Below are 14,447 nucleotides of genomic sequence, written 5' to 3' on the forward strand. Positions count from 1 at the left end.
TAAATCTGTCTCTTAGCCTTTTTATTCCCCTTGCAGTTCCTTAACTTGACCTACAGGGATTCTGCATCTTCTGAATCTTCTCTCTCTCTTCTTTCCTCTTCCACCCCTCCCCCCCACCCCGATTCAATTCCATATTTTTCCCAACAAAGGCACCCCACCCCACCTGCCTACGGTTTCAATACACCATGTATCAAGTTCAAACTTATTGTCCAAGTACATGCATGACATCACATACAACCCTGAGATTCTTTTTCCTGTAAGCGAGGCAGAATTTCTACTTATCGGTTGTGTAAATTGTACTCAAGAAAAAGATGTGCATGCAAAGAGAAAAATGGAAACAAAGAAATGTAAACATACTTGATGATGGAGGGGTAGCTACTGTTCCTGAAACCTAATGTAACATCGATACCTCTTTCCTGACGGCAGCAGCGAGAACCGTACATGCGCTGGGTGGTGTGGATCCTTGATGATTGCTGCTGCTCTCCGACAGCAGTGTTCCCCATAGATGTTTTTGATGATGGGGAGGATTTTATCCATGATGTCCTGGGCTGAGTACATTACCTTTTGCAGGGCTTTCGGCTTGGGGATATTGGTGTCCCCATACCAGGCTATGATGCAGCTGGTCAGTGCACTTTACACCACTCATCTATAGACATTTGCCAAAGTTCCCGATGTCATGCCAAACCTCCTCAAACTTCTGAGGAAGTAGAAATGCTGATGTGCTCCCTTCATGATGGCGCTGGTATGGTGGGTGAAGGAAAGGTCCTCCAAGATAGTGACTCGCTGGAATTTAAATTTGCTCACTCTTGGATGTTCAGCCCCCAACTGTGATTTTTCTTTCAACCACAACTCAGTGATACCCATAATGGCATCTTGCCAATTTCCAATCATCTATTTTTGGGCTCCCTGCCCTTGGAGAAAGGCTTTGACAACCTATGCTGTTCATAATTTTATAAACCTTCCAGGTTGCCGCTTGACCTCTTCCATTCGAGCCAGCTGATTCAATCTCTCCATATAACAACAGCCCTCCATTCCAGGCCACCCTTTGACCTCTTCCAGGTCGCCCCTTGACCTCTTCCATTCAAGCCAGCTGATTCAATCTCTCCATATAACAACAGCCCTCCATTCCAGGCCACACCCTGGTGAATCTCTTCTGCACTCTCTCTATTGCTGCTGCAGCATGCCCAAAGCACAGGCTGGGGCATGGTGGGGGGGGGGAGACCTGCAGATGATTCAGCTCAGTTGTGACCCAAGGGCTTCCTCTTCCCTCTTCTCAGTGCACGCAGCCGTGATTGCTATCAACGAGGCCATTGACCGAGGCCTCGTGCGACAAACCATCCTGGCCCTACACAACCCTAATGCCATGCTGGTGAATATTGTTGATGGCCTCGCCCCGGTCTACCAGGAAATGCTGTACCAAGTGAAGAGCGAGAAGGCGGCCAACGCCAGGAACCGGGTGAATGGGGTGAGTGAAGCTTGGGGGAACCTCCACTAACGTGATGAAATGGCGAGCTAGAAGAACTCAGCAGGTGGAGCAGCGTCAGTGTTGACTTGAAATGTTAACCATTCCCTTCCCCACACTGATTCTACTTGACCCACCGAGTTCCACCAGCAGCTTGCTCCTTGCATGTAAATGTAGTTGAACAAGAAAGTCAGAGTGAAACTCGAAAATCTGTAGACGCTGTGATTGTATTGAAAACGCAGAGATGCTGGAAGAACTCAGCCGTTGTTACAGTGTCCACAGGAGGTAAAGAGATATTACTAACATTTCGGCCCTAAGCCCTTCTTTAAGCAAAGAGCAGCAAAGCATCAGAATAAAGATTGAAGAATGGGAGGGGGAGGTGTCCAGACCAACAAAAGGCATTAATTGGATATGTTAAGAGGAAAAGTGAGAATTTTTTTTTTTTAATTTAGACATTCAGCTCAGTTACAGGCCCTTTTGAACCAGGAGCCCATGCTGCCCAATGACACTCAATTGACCTACAGCCCTTGTACGTTTTTTGAACAGTAGCAGGAAAGCAGAGCACATGGAGGTAATGCACCCAGACATGGGGAGAATGTACAAACTCCTTACAGGCAGCCCGTGATTCGAGCTCCAGTCGCTGGTGTTGTAACAGCATTTCACTAACTGTGCCGCCCTTCGCTCTGTGAAAGGAGACGGTAGTGGAGGGGGGAAGAGAGAGAGAGAACTGGGTGAAAGGCGACAGGGAGAAGAAAGGTGGGGGGGTGGTTTAACATAAACTGGGGAAGTCGATATTAATGCATCTGGTTGTTGGGTGCCCTGATGGAAGATGAGGTGTTGTTCCTCCAATTTGCGGGTGAACTCAGTCTGGCTGTGCATGAGACCATAGGCAGACATGGCAGCAAGGGAATGGGGCTCATCCAAGGCCACCTGCAAATAGGAGGAACAATGCCTAATATTCCATCTGGGCACTCTCTAACCTGATGATGTTCTCCAGTGTCCGCTCACCTCCTCCCTTAAGACTCTCTTTCCCTATCCCTCTGTCTTCTCCAGCTCCCTATCTCCTTCCCTATCTCTCCAATCACCACAGCTTTTTTTTTTACACTCCCATTTATGACCTCTTGTTGGCCCGTGCTCCTCCTTCTCCCACTCCACCCCCCTCCCCCACCTTTTCATTCAGGCGCTTGCCTGTTTTCCTTGTACCCGACGAAGAGCCCCAGTCTGAAACGTTGGCTACCCTTCCTATGGATGCTGCATGACCTACTGAGTTTCTCCAGTACATCTGTGTTCTGTCGTGTAAATGTGATTTGCTTGGTCCCAGGTCAGCCAAGGGCAAGCTGTAGACATCCTTGATGGAATTAGCTGTGGCTCTCTTTACCCTGTGAACTGAGACTATTCAGCTTAGTATTATGGTCCTGCTGCATGACTCCTGCCTGAGGAGCAAAATGTTTCATGCTTTCTTCATTTTTTATTTTTTTGGCATCTCTATTCTTTTACGCTTACTTGCTTGGTCCAAGTTTCACTGGAGCCTAACCTGCCATTCTAGAGCAGCTCTGAGGAAATGCAACCTTGTCAGATATGCTGACACAATAGGTGGTTTGGATAGGAGGAAGGAGGTCTTGACTTGGTCTCATTGCTGCTGATTGGCTGCTCTGTTGGTTTATGCGTCCGTTGCCAGAGTGATCAACTCTGAGGGACCATTTGATCCAATGGGAGGTGCATGAGGCATTCAAGGTATGGCTTGCCTGTCACGTTCATTCTTCCCCCTCTCTGCCCCATTTCTGCAGCTTTCCTTCTCGGTGGGGTTCACTTTGTTCAGCTGATAGCCTTTGGCTTTGAAACGTGGCCTTCACCATTCGTTCTCCACGCGAGCGAATGGCTCCCCTGTCGCAGTGGGGAGAATGCTTCAGTCTGCCGGCAGCCCCCTCCCTCCTCGCTTTATGTGAGTGACTAGATGCAGCGTGAACATGGTGCAAGCAAGCAAGGTTTGATATCAGATGTCATTGGTCATGCAGCTCAGTCCTGAGCCCTTCGCCCCATCACATTCATACTGACCCGTCTGCACGAATCCAATTTACCAGCACTTGTTCACACCTCTTGTGTCCCATGGCAGTTCAAACTTTGGAAATCTCCTCCCTCCACCATCCACTCCAAATTCTAGCGACATCCTGCTCTTGGATAGTGTTGCATAACTGTGTGTCGCACAGCTCCGACTGATTGCCTGCCCGTTTTATTCTCCAGTGTAAACCTGAACCGTCTGAAGCAAAGGATGTTTATGAGGAACTCTTGACTCGAGCTGAAATTCAAGACATCGTGAACAAAGTCAATGGTAAGAGTAATGGTTTACCTGCCTGGCAATGGGGTGAAGGGTGGTGATCATCTGGACCCCTCCGCCTGCAGACTTGATTGGAGTTTCTGTGGGGAATTGGAGCTGAGCGACTCAATTAATTTTAATTTAATTTAAGCATACAGCACGGTAACAGGCCTTTTCGGCTCACTAGCCCGTGCTGCCCAACTACATCCTATTGACCTACACCCCGGTACGTTTTTGGAGGAAACTGGAGCACCCAGAGGAAACCCACGCAGACACGGGAGAACATACAAACTCCTTGCAGACAGTGCAGGATTTGAAACCAGGGTTCCTAGTTGCGGGTGCTGTAACATCATTGCGCTAACTATGCTGCCCTTAATGGTATGGAGAGTGGCGAAGGTTCTTGAGGAAATGTTTAATGGGACTAGCAGAGGGCCAAATGGACTACTTTACAATGCATGAAATTATTCACTCCCACATGATCATAACTTGTGTAATTTAGAAGCATAATTAATTTTAACTAACAATGGGTAGTTTGTTAACTTGCATGAAGGAAGGATTTGCCTATCTGTGATCTGAGAGGACTCAACCCAACCCACCAATTACTCAAAAGGTGGATTTACACAAGTTTGCTTACTGCGCGCTAAATAGAACTACAATATTTAAAACTGCAGGCAAGATATTTGGGTGGGACGGGTTGGGGGAGGTGAACTACACAATTTGAAGTTTTAAATAAGCTGACTGTTAGAAGTCTTAGGTGGTCGGAGGGACCTGGATGTGTAGATGACTGAAAAAAAATGCCTTGAATTGGGAAAAGAGGCCAATGCCAAGGCTCCCACTAGATCAGAACCAGGCTTACAGAGGGGATCTGATATCCAGGTAGTGGTCGTGATTGACGATGCACAAACCTCTGGATCTGCTGAAAGAGGTTCTAACCTCCCGCGAGTTCCTATGATGCAGTAAATCAAATCTCACTTCATTCATTGTAGATTAAGCAGCTAATTTTATCATGCCAACTTTGTAACATCCCAAAAAAAGAGATGGCTATCTGGCTGTCATCTTTGCGTTGGCAGATTCTCTTGTATTTTTTACATTACAATGGTGACCACACTTTGTCACCTTCAAAACATGTTGGAATATTCTCGTGGTAATGTAAGTCACCGTTGAATTACAGTTGTCTGCAATTCAACAGATGACACAAAGATTCAAGGTGTTGTGGGCAGCAAGCAAGGTCTTCCAAAGCTTGCAGAGGGATCTGCACCAGCTGTAAAAATGGGCTGCAAAATGGCAGATGAAATTTAATGAGGAAGGACAAACCAAGAAAGGACATACAGAGTAATTTGTAGGGCACTAAGGAGTGTGGTAGAACAGACCGATCTCGGAATATAGACGCATAATTCCCTGAAATTGGCGCCACAGATAGATAAAGAGAGCTTTTGGCAATATTGGCCTTCATAAATCAGAGGACAGGAGCTGGGATGAAAGTTGTATGAAACATTGGTGAGGCCAAATTTGTGCAGTTTTGGTCACCTAACTACTGGAAAGATAGCAAAAAGATTGAAAAGAGTGCAGAGGAGATTTTCTCGGATGTTGCCAGGACTTGAGGAACTGAGTTACAGGGAAAGTTTAAGCAGGTTAGGACTTTATTCCCTGGAGCATAGAAGAATGAGGAATGAATTTGATGGAGGTATTTAAAATTATGAGGGGGATAGACTGTCAATGTAAATAGGCTTTTTTTTCACTGCGGTTAGGTGAGATACAAACCAGAGGACATGGGTTAAGGGTGAAAGGGGAAAAGTTTCAGGGGAACTTCTTCACACAGAGAGCGGTGGGAGTACAGAATGAGCTGCCAGCTGAAGTGAATGCGGGGCTTAATTTTAGCAGTTAAGAGGAATTTTGACAGATGCCTGGATGGGAGAGGTATGGAGGGCGATGGACTGGGTTCAGGTCAGTGGGACGAAGCAGAAAAACATTCGGCGTGGACTAGAAGGGTCTGTTTCTGGGCTGCTGTAATTTTCTATGGTTCTATGCAGGAATCGGGAGCTATTACGGTGCCAGCAACCTGGATTCGAATTTGATGCTGTCTGTACATTCTTCCCGTGTCTGCCTAGGTTTCCTCTAGGTGCTCCCACATCCTCCCACCTTTAAAAATGTACAGGGATTGTAGGTTAATTGGGATATTTGAGCAGCACGGGCTCGTGGGCCAGAAGGGGCAGTTTCTGTGCTGTAAGTCTTCGTTTTAAAAATATAAATTTAAAATTTAATTTAGGATCTTAGTGGTCAAGCAGCATCTGTGGAGGCTGGATGGATATTTTGGGTTGAGTCGAAATCATTGATCAATCCCTTGCCTGCTGTAGAATTGCAAGAACTTGCTTTGTTCTGTGCTTTTCCCACCCCTGTTGACTGAGAAGAAAGAAATGATGTGCGATAATTTTTATTGGGTTCTCTGCATTATCCTCCCAAGCAGCAAGCTACTTCTGTCCACATGCGTTCCACTTCATGGTGGATGTTTAATTGTTAAGTTAAATATCGTGTTATATGGTGAGCTCTCCACTGGCCACCGTGACAGAGGTGCACCAAAGAAGAGGTACAAGGACTGCCCAAAGAAATCTCTTGGTGCCTGCCACATTGACCACCCCCAGTGGGCTGATATCGCCTCCAACCATGCATCTTGGCGCCTCACAGTTCGGCGGGCAGCAACCTCCTTTGAAGAAGACCGCAGAGCCTACCTCACTGACAAAAGGCAAAGGAGGAAAAACTCAACACCCAACCCCAACCAACCAATTTTCCCCTGCAACCGCTGCAACCGTGTCTGCCTGTCTCGCGTCGGACTTGTCAGCCACAAACGAGCCTGCAGCTGACGTGGACATTTACCCCCTCCATAAATCTTCGTCCGCGAAGCCAAGCCAAAGAAAAGAAGTTAAATTTATTGTCATCAGTGCAAAACATGCAGACACACAGCAGGCATAACACATACAAACAATACATATGCAGGGCAAGTATTTAATCTATGCAAATAAATGCATCAATGTTGTTTCATGAATGTGAGGCTCTCGGAGGGTTAGTGCGAGCAGTTCTGGTTGCTCTCACTCTGCATTCTCACTACCCGTGGGAAGAAGCTGTTCCTCAGCCTGGTGGTGCTGGCTCTGATCCTCCTGTATTTCTTCCCCGATGAGAGCAGCTGTAAGATGCTGTGCAGGGTGGAAGGGGTCCTCGATGATTTTGCATGCCCAGTAGATCATGTCGATGGTGGGGGAGACACTGGTGATCCTCTCTACCACTCTTATGGTCCTATGGATTTACCTCTGATCCATTTCTCTGCAGCCATACTGCACTGTGATGCAGCCAGCCAGAGTGCTCTTGGTAGAGCTCCTATAGAAGGTTGACATTATGGTGGCCGGTAACCTTGCCCACTTTGGTCTTCAGTGAGAAGATGTTGTGTATCCATGATCGGTCACTAGTTAAGTGAACTCCAAGGAATGAGATGGTGTTCACTCTTTCTTCTACGGAGTTGCTCAACTGCAGAATCTGAGTTTGATTAAATTTTGTCTCAAAAAAGGGAATCTGAAGGGTACGGAATATGTAGGAACTGGAGATGAGAATGAGGATCAAGTGCAGGTTTCCTGGAACTATATTTTTACTCTGATCTATGTTTTGAGTTATTTGACTAACCTGTACCGTGCTCCCTTCTTAGTGCAAGCTGCCCTGGAGTATGTGGATGAGGCACTGGAGAAACGGGATTCACAGGCTCTGTACTCAGCTCTGCAGAGTCCAGCCCTGAGTCTACACGAGGTTCACCGGGAGAATGTGGAATGGTACATGGATCAACTGCTCGTCGACCGTGAGCAGAAAGGATTGGTACGAAACTTTGCGTTTTGGTTCCGTACTTGTTAGTTTCCCATTATCATTGAATGGTCCAAATGGAATGGTTCCTGCTTCTGTTGATTAGTGCAAGCTATCATGATGAGCAGATCTGACACCAAAATGCCAAAGAATAGTCATTGAGTTCTTCAGCCCATCTTATCCAAGCTAACCAAGCTGGACCCATTTGCCATGTTCCTCCAACTCTTTGACAGCTCTTGGCCTATTCCCGTTGGAAATTAAGAGAATGGGTGGGGGGGGGGGGATCTTACTGAAACATTTTTAATGTTGAAAGACATGGAGTGAGTAGATGTAGAAAAACGTTTCCTATGGTGGGAGAGTCCAGGACAAGAGGGCACAACTTCAGGTTTGAAGGGTGTCCACAAAATGGAGATATGGATGAATTTCTTAAGCCAGAGGGTGGTGAATCCAGAATTTGTTGCCACAGGTGATTATGGAGGCCAGGGCCATTGGGTGTATTGTAACTTCAGCCTATTTGTGATGCTTTATGTTTTACTGCACTCGCTTACAAAAACAAAAGCTGAATTAGCCTCCACCTACAGATCTCTTTCTTCATTCGTCTTTGCTTGTCCTTCTTTATGGGTGGTGAAGAAGGGTGGGTTATTTAGTACAAAAGTTGGGATTTTGCAATGCAGCTGTGCAAGATCATTATCAAACCACATGGAGTACTGTTGTCCAGCCTATAGGAAAGATGGAATGGCTGCAGAGAAATGGATCAGAGGTCAATCCACAGGACCATAAGAGTGGTAGAGAGGATCACCAATGTCTCCGCCCCCCCCCCCCCCCCCCCCCCATTATCATTGACATGATCTACAGGGATCATTGTCTGAAGAGGGCGCGCAAAATCATTGAGGACCCCTTCCACCCTCCATAGCATCTTACAGCTGCTCCCCTCGGGGAAGAGATACAGGAGTATCAGGAGATTCAATAAGCTGTAGGGGAGGTTCATTAGGATGTTGCTGGGATGGGAGAGGTTGAATTAGAGGTTGGGCAGGCTGGGTCCTTGTTCCCTGGACCGTAGAATCATGAGGGGCATGGATAAAGTGCGCGGTCATTTTTCCAGGGCAGACAATTCTGGAATGAGGGGGCATAATTTTAGAACGAGATGGACAAGATTTAAGAAGGATCTGAGAGACGACTTTATCACTCAGAGTGATCTCTGGAACAAGCTGTCAGTGTGTGTGGAAGTCGCCACAATTACAATGTTCTAAGGATGTTTGGGGTGATGTATGGAGCAAGTGACTAAATGGTGGCGTAGTTAACGCAACGCTGTTACAGCGCCAGTGACAGGGAGCGTGGTTCGAATCCAGCATTGACTGTAAGGAGTTCGTACATTCTCCCTGTGTCTGCGTGGGTTTCCTCTGGTTTCCTTCCACCCTTCAAAACGTTCCGAGGGTTGTAGGCCAATTGAGTGCAATTGGGTAGCGCTATTTCGTGGGACAAAAGGGCCTGTTACCGTGTTGTATGTCTTAATAAAAATGCAGGCAAATGGGGATTATAACCTGGCCAGCATGGAGGGGTTGAGCCAAAGGGCCTGTTCTATGCTGAATAACTCCCATGTTGTGCACTGATGTTTTTCCCTTTATGTTGTGCCCTCAGGAACTGGGAATGATGGAGCCGTTAGAGGAGGAAGAACTCCAGGCTGCCGTCGATGCAGCCAATGAGAGTGCCGGTGGACACCTGCGCAGTGAGTAGGAAGGTTCTGCTATGTGCTCCCAGCATGCCTTCCCCTGACCTTGTCACGTGACACAGCGATGCCCATCTCAGCCATGCAGCGCAGCAACATGCCTTCGGGTGCCAACCTTCAAGCACGTGCTGGCGCCAATCCTGCTTGCGTTCTCGTGTCCCAGCACCTCGTCCAGGTGCACCTCCACAGTGGGGGGGGGGGGGCAATTGTAAGGTAGCCACTTAACCTGTAACCCGCTGTCTTGGGTAAACTTATACCTCTCATTTTGTTCATTTTAGATTGGTCACAGTGTTTTAGCTACCGAAAGAAAATAGACACACACACCGAGAGCAGTTCAGTTTATACAAATGTTTATTACTAATTCAAAAGCTGATTTCACACTACAATATGCAAGCCCTTCCCAACTATACTTATCAACGCTTGGACTGGTCCCAACTGCCGAAGCGAGGCAACAACTGCACACTTGTAGTAGGTTGTCAGGGCGCTGGTAGCAGCTTCTCCACCTCCCCCGACCGGGACGTTGCTCGGACTCTGGCTGTTCTTCCTTCTTGACAAGGGGTGTTCCCACCCCTCGGAGAGTCTAAACTTCAGCAGCAGGACCACAGACTTTTATACCCCAAAAACAATTAATCATGCACCCACTCCCTCTAACATTTGTCAGTCAAAATCAAAGCTGAGCATACTATTCTACAATTTAGAAGATTAATTATTATGGAGCAGGATGCTATGATATCCTGGTTTATCTCGTAGATACAAGGACTCATTAAAACTTCTTGAGCAAGACAGGTTGTGACCAATACGTCAATTTCAGAGTGTCGTATTTGACAACTGCTTTCCCTGGGCCTCACGGTGGAATTCCATTTCAAAGTGTATCTTCAGATAAGTCCCCATGGCTGAGTTTAATTACATCTGCTAGTTCTGAAAGTAAGGTGACCTGCATGTGGACCCAGTGTCGTCAGTTCCACATAAGCAAAAAGCATCTGAGTACATGGTTTTAATCCTCCATTACATTCCACCCCTTGGTCACAATCTGTCATTTGCGAGGCCTAACCAGTATTTGAGTACAGAGGGAGCGAAAAAAGAGAAATCAAAACAACAATTACAAAGATAAGCAATGACGCGAGCAACCAACGGAGGATATTGTGGCCCACTCCCCCAAATGACCACTCTGTTCATGTGCCCATCGAGCCAGGGGGACGGTATCAGCACAGCTGATAGTGGCAAGCTGATCTGCTACTGCATTATGTTGAGCCATGTTAGTCGCCATATTGGTATGGGCATCAACGTGATAAACGGTTATCTCACGATGGTGGGAAGCATCCCACAACAGCTGCCACAACTCTTTGCCCCATACTGGGCGGTCATGTATCATCCAGTTGTTCTTTTGCAAATCAGGCATCCATACCACAAGTCCATTAGCCAAAGCCCAGGAATCAGTAAACAGGCGAAGAGGGTGATCATGGGGATCTAGTGGTAAAGTGACTGCCTTCAACTCAGCATACTGACTGGAGCCACCATCCCCCTCCTCCGATAACTGAGTTCCTGACCTAGGATGGTAAGCCACCTGTTCGTGTATGCGGCCCACCCCTTCAGGCCCTCTGGTCGCACGACTCTGAATATACCACTTCCATTTAACAATAGAAGACTGCTGAGCCCGCCGGATCTTTAGATTAGCATCATTAGCCAGGACCCAATTCATTATAGGAAGTGCAGGTCGCAATTGAACATCTGCATCACCTGTCATTCTTTCAGTCTCTAGCAGGGCCCAGTAACAGGCTAGTAACTGTTGTTCAAAAACAGAATAACGAGTGGCAGCCTCAGGCATGGTACGTGACCAGAATCCTAGTGGGACTCGGCGACCCTCTTGTTTCTGCCAGAGGCTCCAGGAGGCCACATCATCAATATAATGGTGAATTGAGAGGGAAGGCGATACTGGAAGGTGGGTGAAGGTATACTGGCGCCCCTTCCAGGTAAAGGCGAACTGATCCTGTGAGTCCTCAGCTATAAGAATACTGAAGAAGGCCTTAGCGAGATCAATGACAGCATACCATGTTCCTGAGTTCCCAGTAGCAATGTTTTCAATAAGAGTGACAATGTCCGGAACTGCTGAAGCAAGTGGTGGGGCATGTTTGTTCAAAAAACGATAATCAACTGTCATTCTCCAGGAGCCGTCCAGCTTCTGGACCGGCCAAACAGGGCTATTGAAGGGCGACGTTGCAGGCCTCACTACCCCTTCTTCTTTCAAAGCATCAATGGTGGCGGTAATCTCCTCCTGCCCTCCAGGGAGGCGATATTGCGGAATGCATACAGGTTTTGAGGGGGGTGGCACCACCACGGGATCCCACTTGGCCTGACCCACCACTAATCTTTTTGTAATAGTCCGAATTCCGAATGCAAACCCCCCTTGGCTAGTATTAAGGGCTGTACCGGCCAACATATTAATACCCAGAATACACTCGTCAGTGGCAGCTACCAACGCATGTAACCATATGGGGGAAGGGCCATCACCCACCGTGGCACGGACTTTTATTTCCTTTGCCAGGGTGATTGCCCCTCCCATTCCTTCTATTCGAAATGTGGGTCCGTTCCAGAGGTCGGGGTTACCAGGAATCACCGAGTGCTCTGCACCGGTGTCAACCAAAGCCAAGTATTGGCGATCATTACCCCCACCCCAGTGAATTGTTAATGGTATGTAGGGCCGCGGATCCCCGTGTGTGCGCCGTGTCTCGATGGAATAGACACGGGAATCCTGCCCACACCTTCAGGCTTCAGAAGGGTTCGGGGGTTTCCAGGACCACATGCTATTGTTATCCTTAAGAGCCTGTTTAACCCATTGTTGTACCTCATCACGGGTAACTGGGGCAGGAGAAGCTGACTCGATAGAAGCAGCAGTGGGAGCAGAAGGCACAGCTGGGCCGGGAGGACCCAGCATCTGGGGATGATGTTCCCCTGCCTTCCTCTTATAAAGGGCATACAAGACTGCAGTAGGTTTCCCATCAATATCACTTTTAGGTACACCTAACTTTAACAAAGTTAGAAAAAGCTCTTTTCTGGTCAGTCCATTATTAACAGCAGCCCCTCTCCTTTCATCCTGTCTGTCTGCTTTAACCTGGGTTGTACGTGAGTGGATTTTACCTCCCAACTCCAGTTCTTGGAGTCCAGATAGGGCGTGCACCGCCTCAGATACGAGGTGCCCAATTAGCGGACTAGTTACAGACAGGACCAGTCCCCGTATAGTAGGTTGGGCTGAACGAACCAATCGGGTATGCATTCCAGCTGTGAATAATTCTTCATCAGGGCTCCCCCCATGCATCCACAGCCTCAGGCGCCCCGCATACAAAGCAGAGGCCACGGCCTGTTGGCGAATCACTGCTATACCCTCCTCTGGTGTGCCCCAATGGTTCTGCAAATGCAGATCCCAATCTACTGGTGACGGATACACCCGTAACAGGGCTTCTCCTAGAGTAGCAAGTAAATAGTCTACATCTCTCCTTCTGCCACGTAATTCAGCAGTGACTCGAATATCAGTAGTTAATGATCCTAACCCCAACAATTCCTCAGGGGTCAGATATATGCTACCTCCCCCTTGCTCCCAAACCCGCAGAAGCCAGGCCGCCAAAGTTTCTCCTGTCTTTTGCCTAAAACGATCTCCAATGGCGGCCAGCTCTTTTATAGTAGAGTCACGTATTGTTGTTGACTGCTCCCGACCCCTGTTACCACTCTGGCACATGGGAGGCTGCTGAGACCATCCCGTTGAGGGGGGAGCCCACCTAGCATAAGCAGGGGTTTGGGAGCCTTCCCCTGGGTCCGCTTGGGAGATCGGAGCACCGGTCCCTTCAGTTTCTACACTTACATCATCCCCCCTCTCGCCTTCATCTGCTTGGACAGTCCGCTGCCTTACGGGGCGGGCTTGAACAGCGGAGGGAGAGGGGAGTATGCCAGGCACATGCCGGGGGGTATCTGCATTATTACCATTATCATCATACCAGATATTCCCGTCCCAATCATCAATTACATCAGGATCATTGCCATTCCTTATCATGGCACGAATACGGTGTGGATCAGGTTCTACCCCTTGCTTTTCCTTATTCGCACAGAGCTGTTGCCGGAGTTTAATATTACGGCAAATTGTTTGAACATGCTTATCCTCCCATTCTTTGGCTCGATCCTGACTGGTGCTAACAATTTCGCTCATCATCGAGCAGCACTGTCGCAGAGTCTCTACTTCCTCCTCTAGTTGTTTTCTCTTATGTTCAGACTTTACCTGCTGCTGAACTAATTCAACTTCACGCTGAACGGAGTGGCGTAAGGCTGTGGCCAGCAGCCAAAAACCGTCTGTCAGCGTCCCCCGTTTTTTTGGAAATTTACTTTCTCGGAGGAGAGTGGCAACCCGCTCTCCCAGAGGCACACTTAAGGGTTCTAACCTTTCATCCCAACTGATGGGTGGTCCCAACAAAGACAGGGTATTAGCCAGCATGCCAAACCCATCATCTTTGGAAGTCCATCCCGGAATCAAAAACTGCTCAGGGCTCACCTCTTTCTTTCGGCGAAACATCTTGAGACCAACCCTGCTCGCAGCGCCAATTGTCTTGGGTAAACTTATACCTCTCATTTTGTTCATTTTAGATTGGTCACAGTGTTTTAGCTACCGAAAGAAAATAGACACACACACCGAGAGCAGTTCAGTTTATACAAATGTTTATTACTAATTCAAAAGCTGATTTCACACTACAATATGCAAGCCCTTCCCAACTATACTTATCAACGCTTGGACTGGTCCCAACTGCCGAAGCGAGGCAACAACTGCACACTTGTAGTAGGTTGTCAGGGCGCTGGTAGCAGCTTCTCCACCTCCCCCGACCGGGACGTTGCTCGGACTCTGGCTGTTCTTCCTTCTTGACAAGGGGTGTTCCCACCCCTCGGAGAGTCTAAACTTCAGCAGCAGGACCACAGACTTTTATACCCCAAAAACAATTAATCATGCACCCACTCCCTCTAACATTTGTCAGTCAAAATCAAAGCTGAGCATACTATTCTACAATTTAGAAGATTAATTATTATGGAGCAGGATGCTATGATATCCTGGTTTATCTCGTAGATACAAG

The 14,447-nt window shown here is 47.8% G+C and overlaps 1 protein-coding gene across 6 annotated transcripts in view; it reads left to right on the plus strand.

The window, feature by feature from the left end:
• Positions 1 to 14,447, plus strand: part of iqgap3 (IQ motif containing GTPase activating protein 3) — a 146,258-nt gene that overhangs the window by 49,528 nt on the left and 82,283 nt on the right. For all 6 annotated transcript variants that reach the window (XM_069940308.1, XM_069940309.1, XM_069940313.1 and 3 more), the window contains 4 exons: positions 1,278 to 1,465; positions 3,704 to 3,791; positions 7,468 to 7,631; positions 9,255 to 9,342. In XM_069940308.1, coding sequence (XP_069796409.1) covers positions 1,278 to 1,465; positions 3,704 to 3,791; positions 7,468 to 7,631; positions 9,255 to 9,342 — 528 coding nt within the window. The remainder of the gene's footprint in view (positions 1 to 1,277; positions 1,466 to 3,703; positions 3,792 to 7,467; positions 7,632 to 9,254; positions 9,343 to 14,447) is intronic.

Source organism: Narcine bancroftii, chromosome 5, assembly GCF_036971445.1.
Source record: "Narcine bancroftii isolate sNarBan1 chromosome 5, sNarBan1.hap1, whole genome shotgun sequence".
NCBI lineage: Eukaryota > Metazoa > Chordata > Chondrichthyes > Torpediniformes > Narcinidae > Narcine > Narcine bancroftii.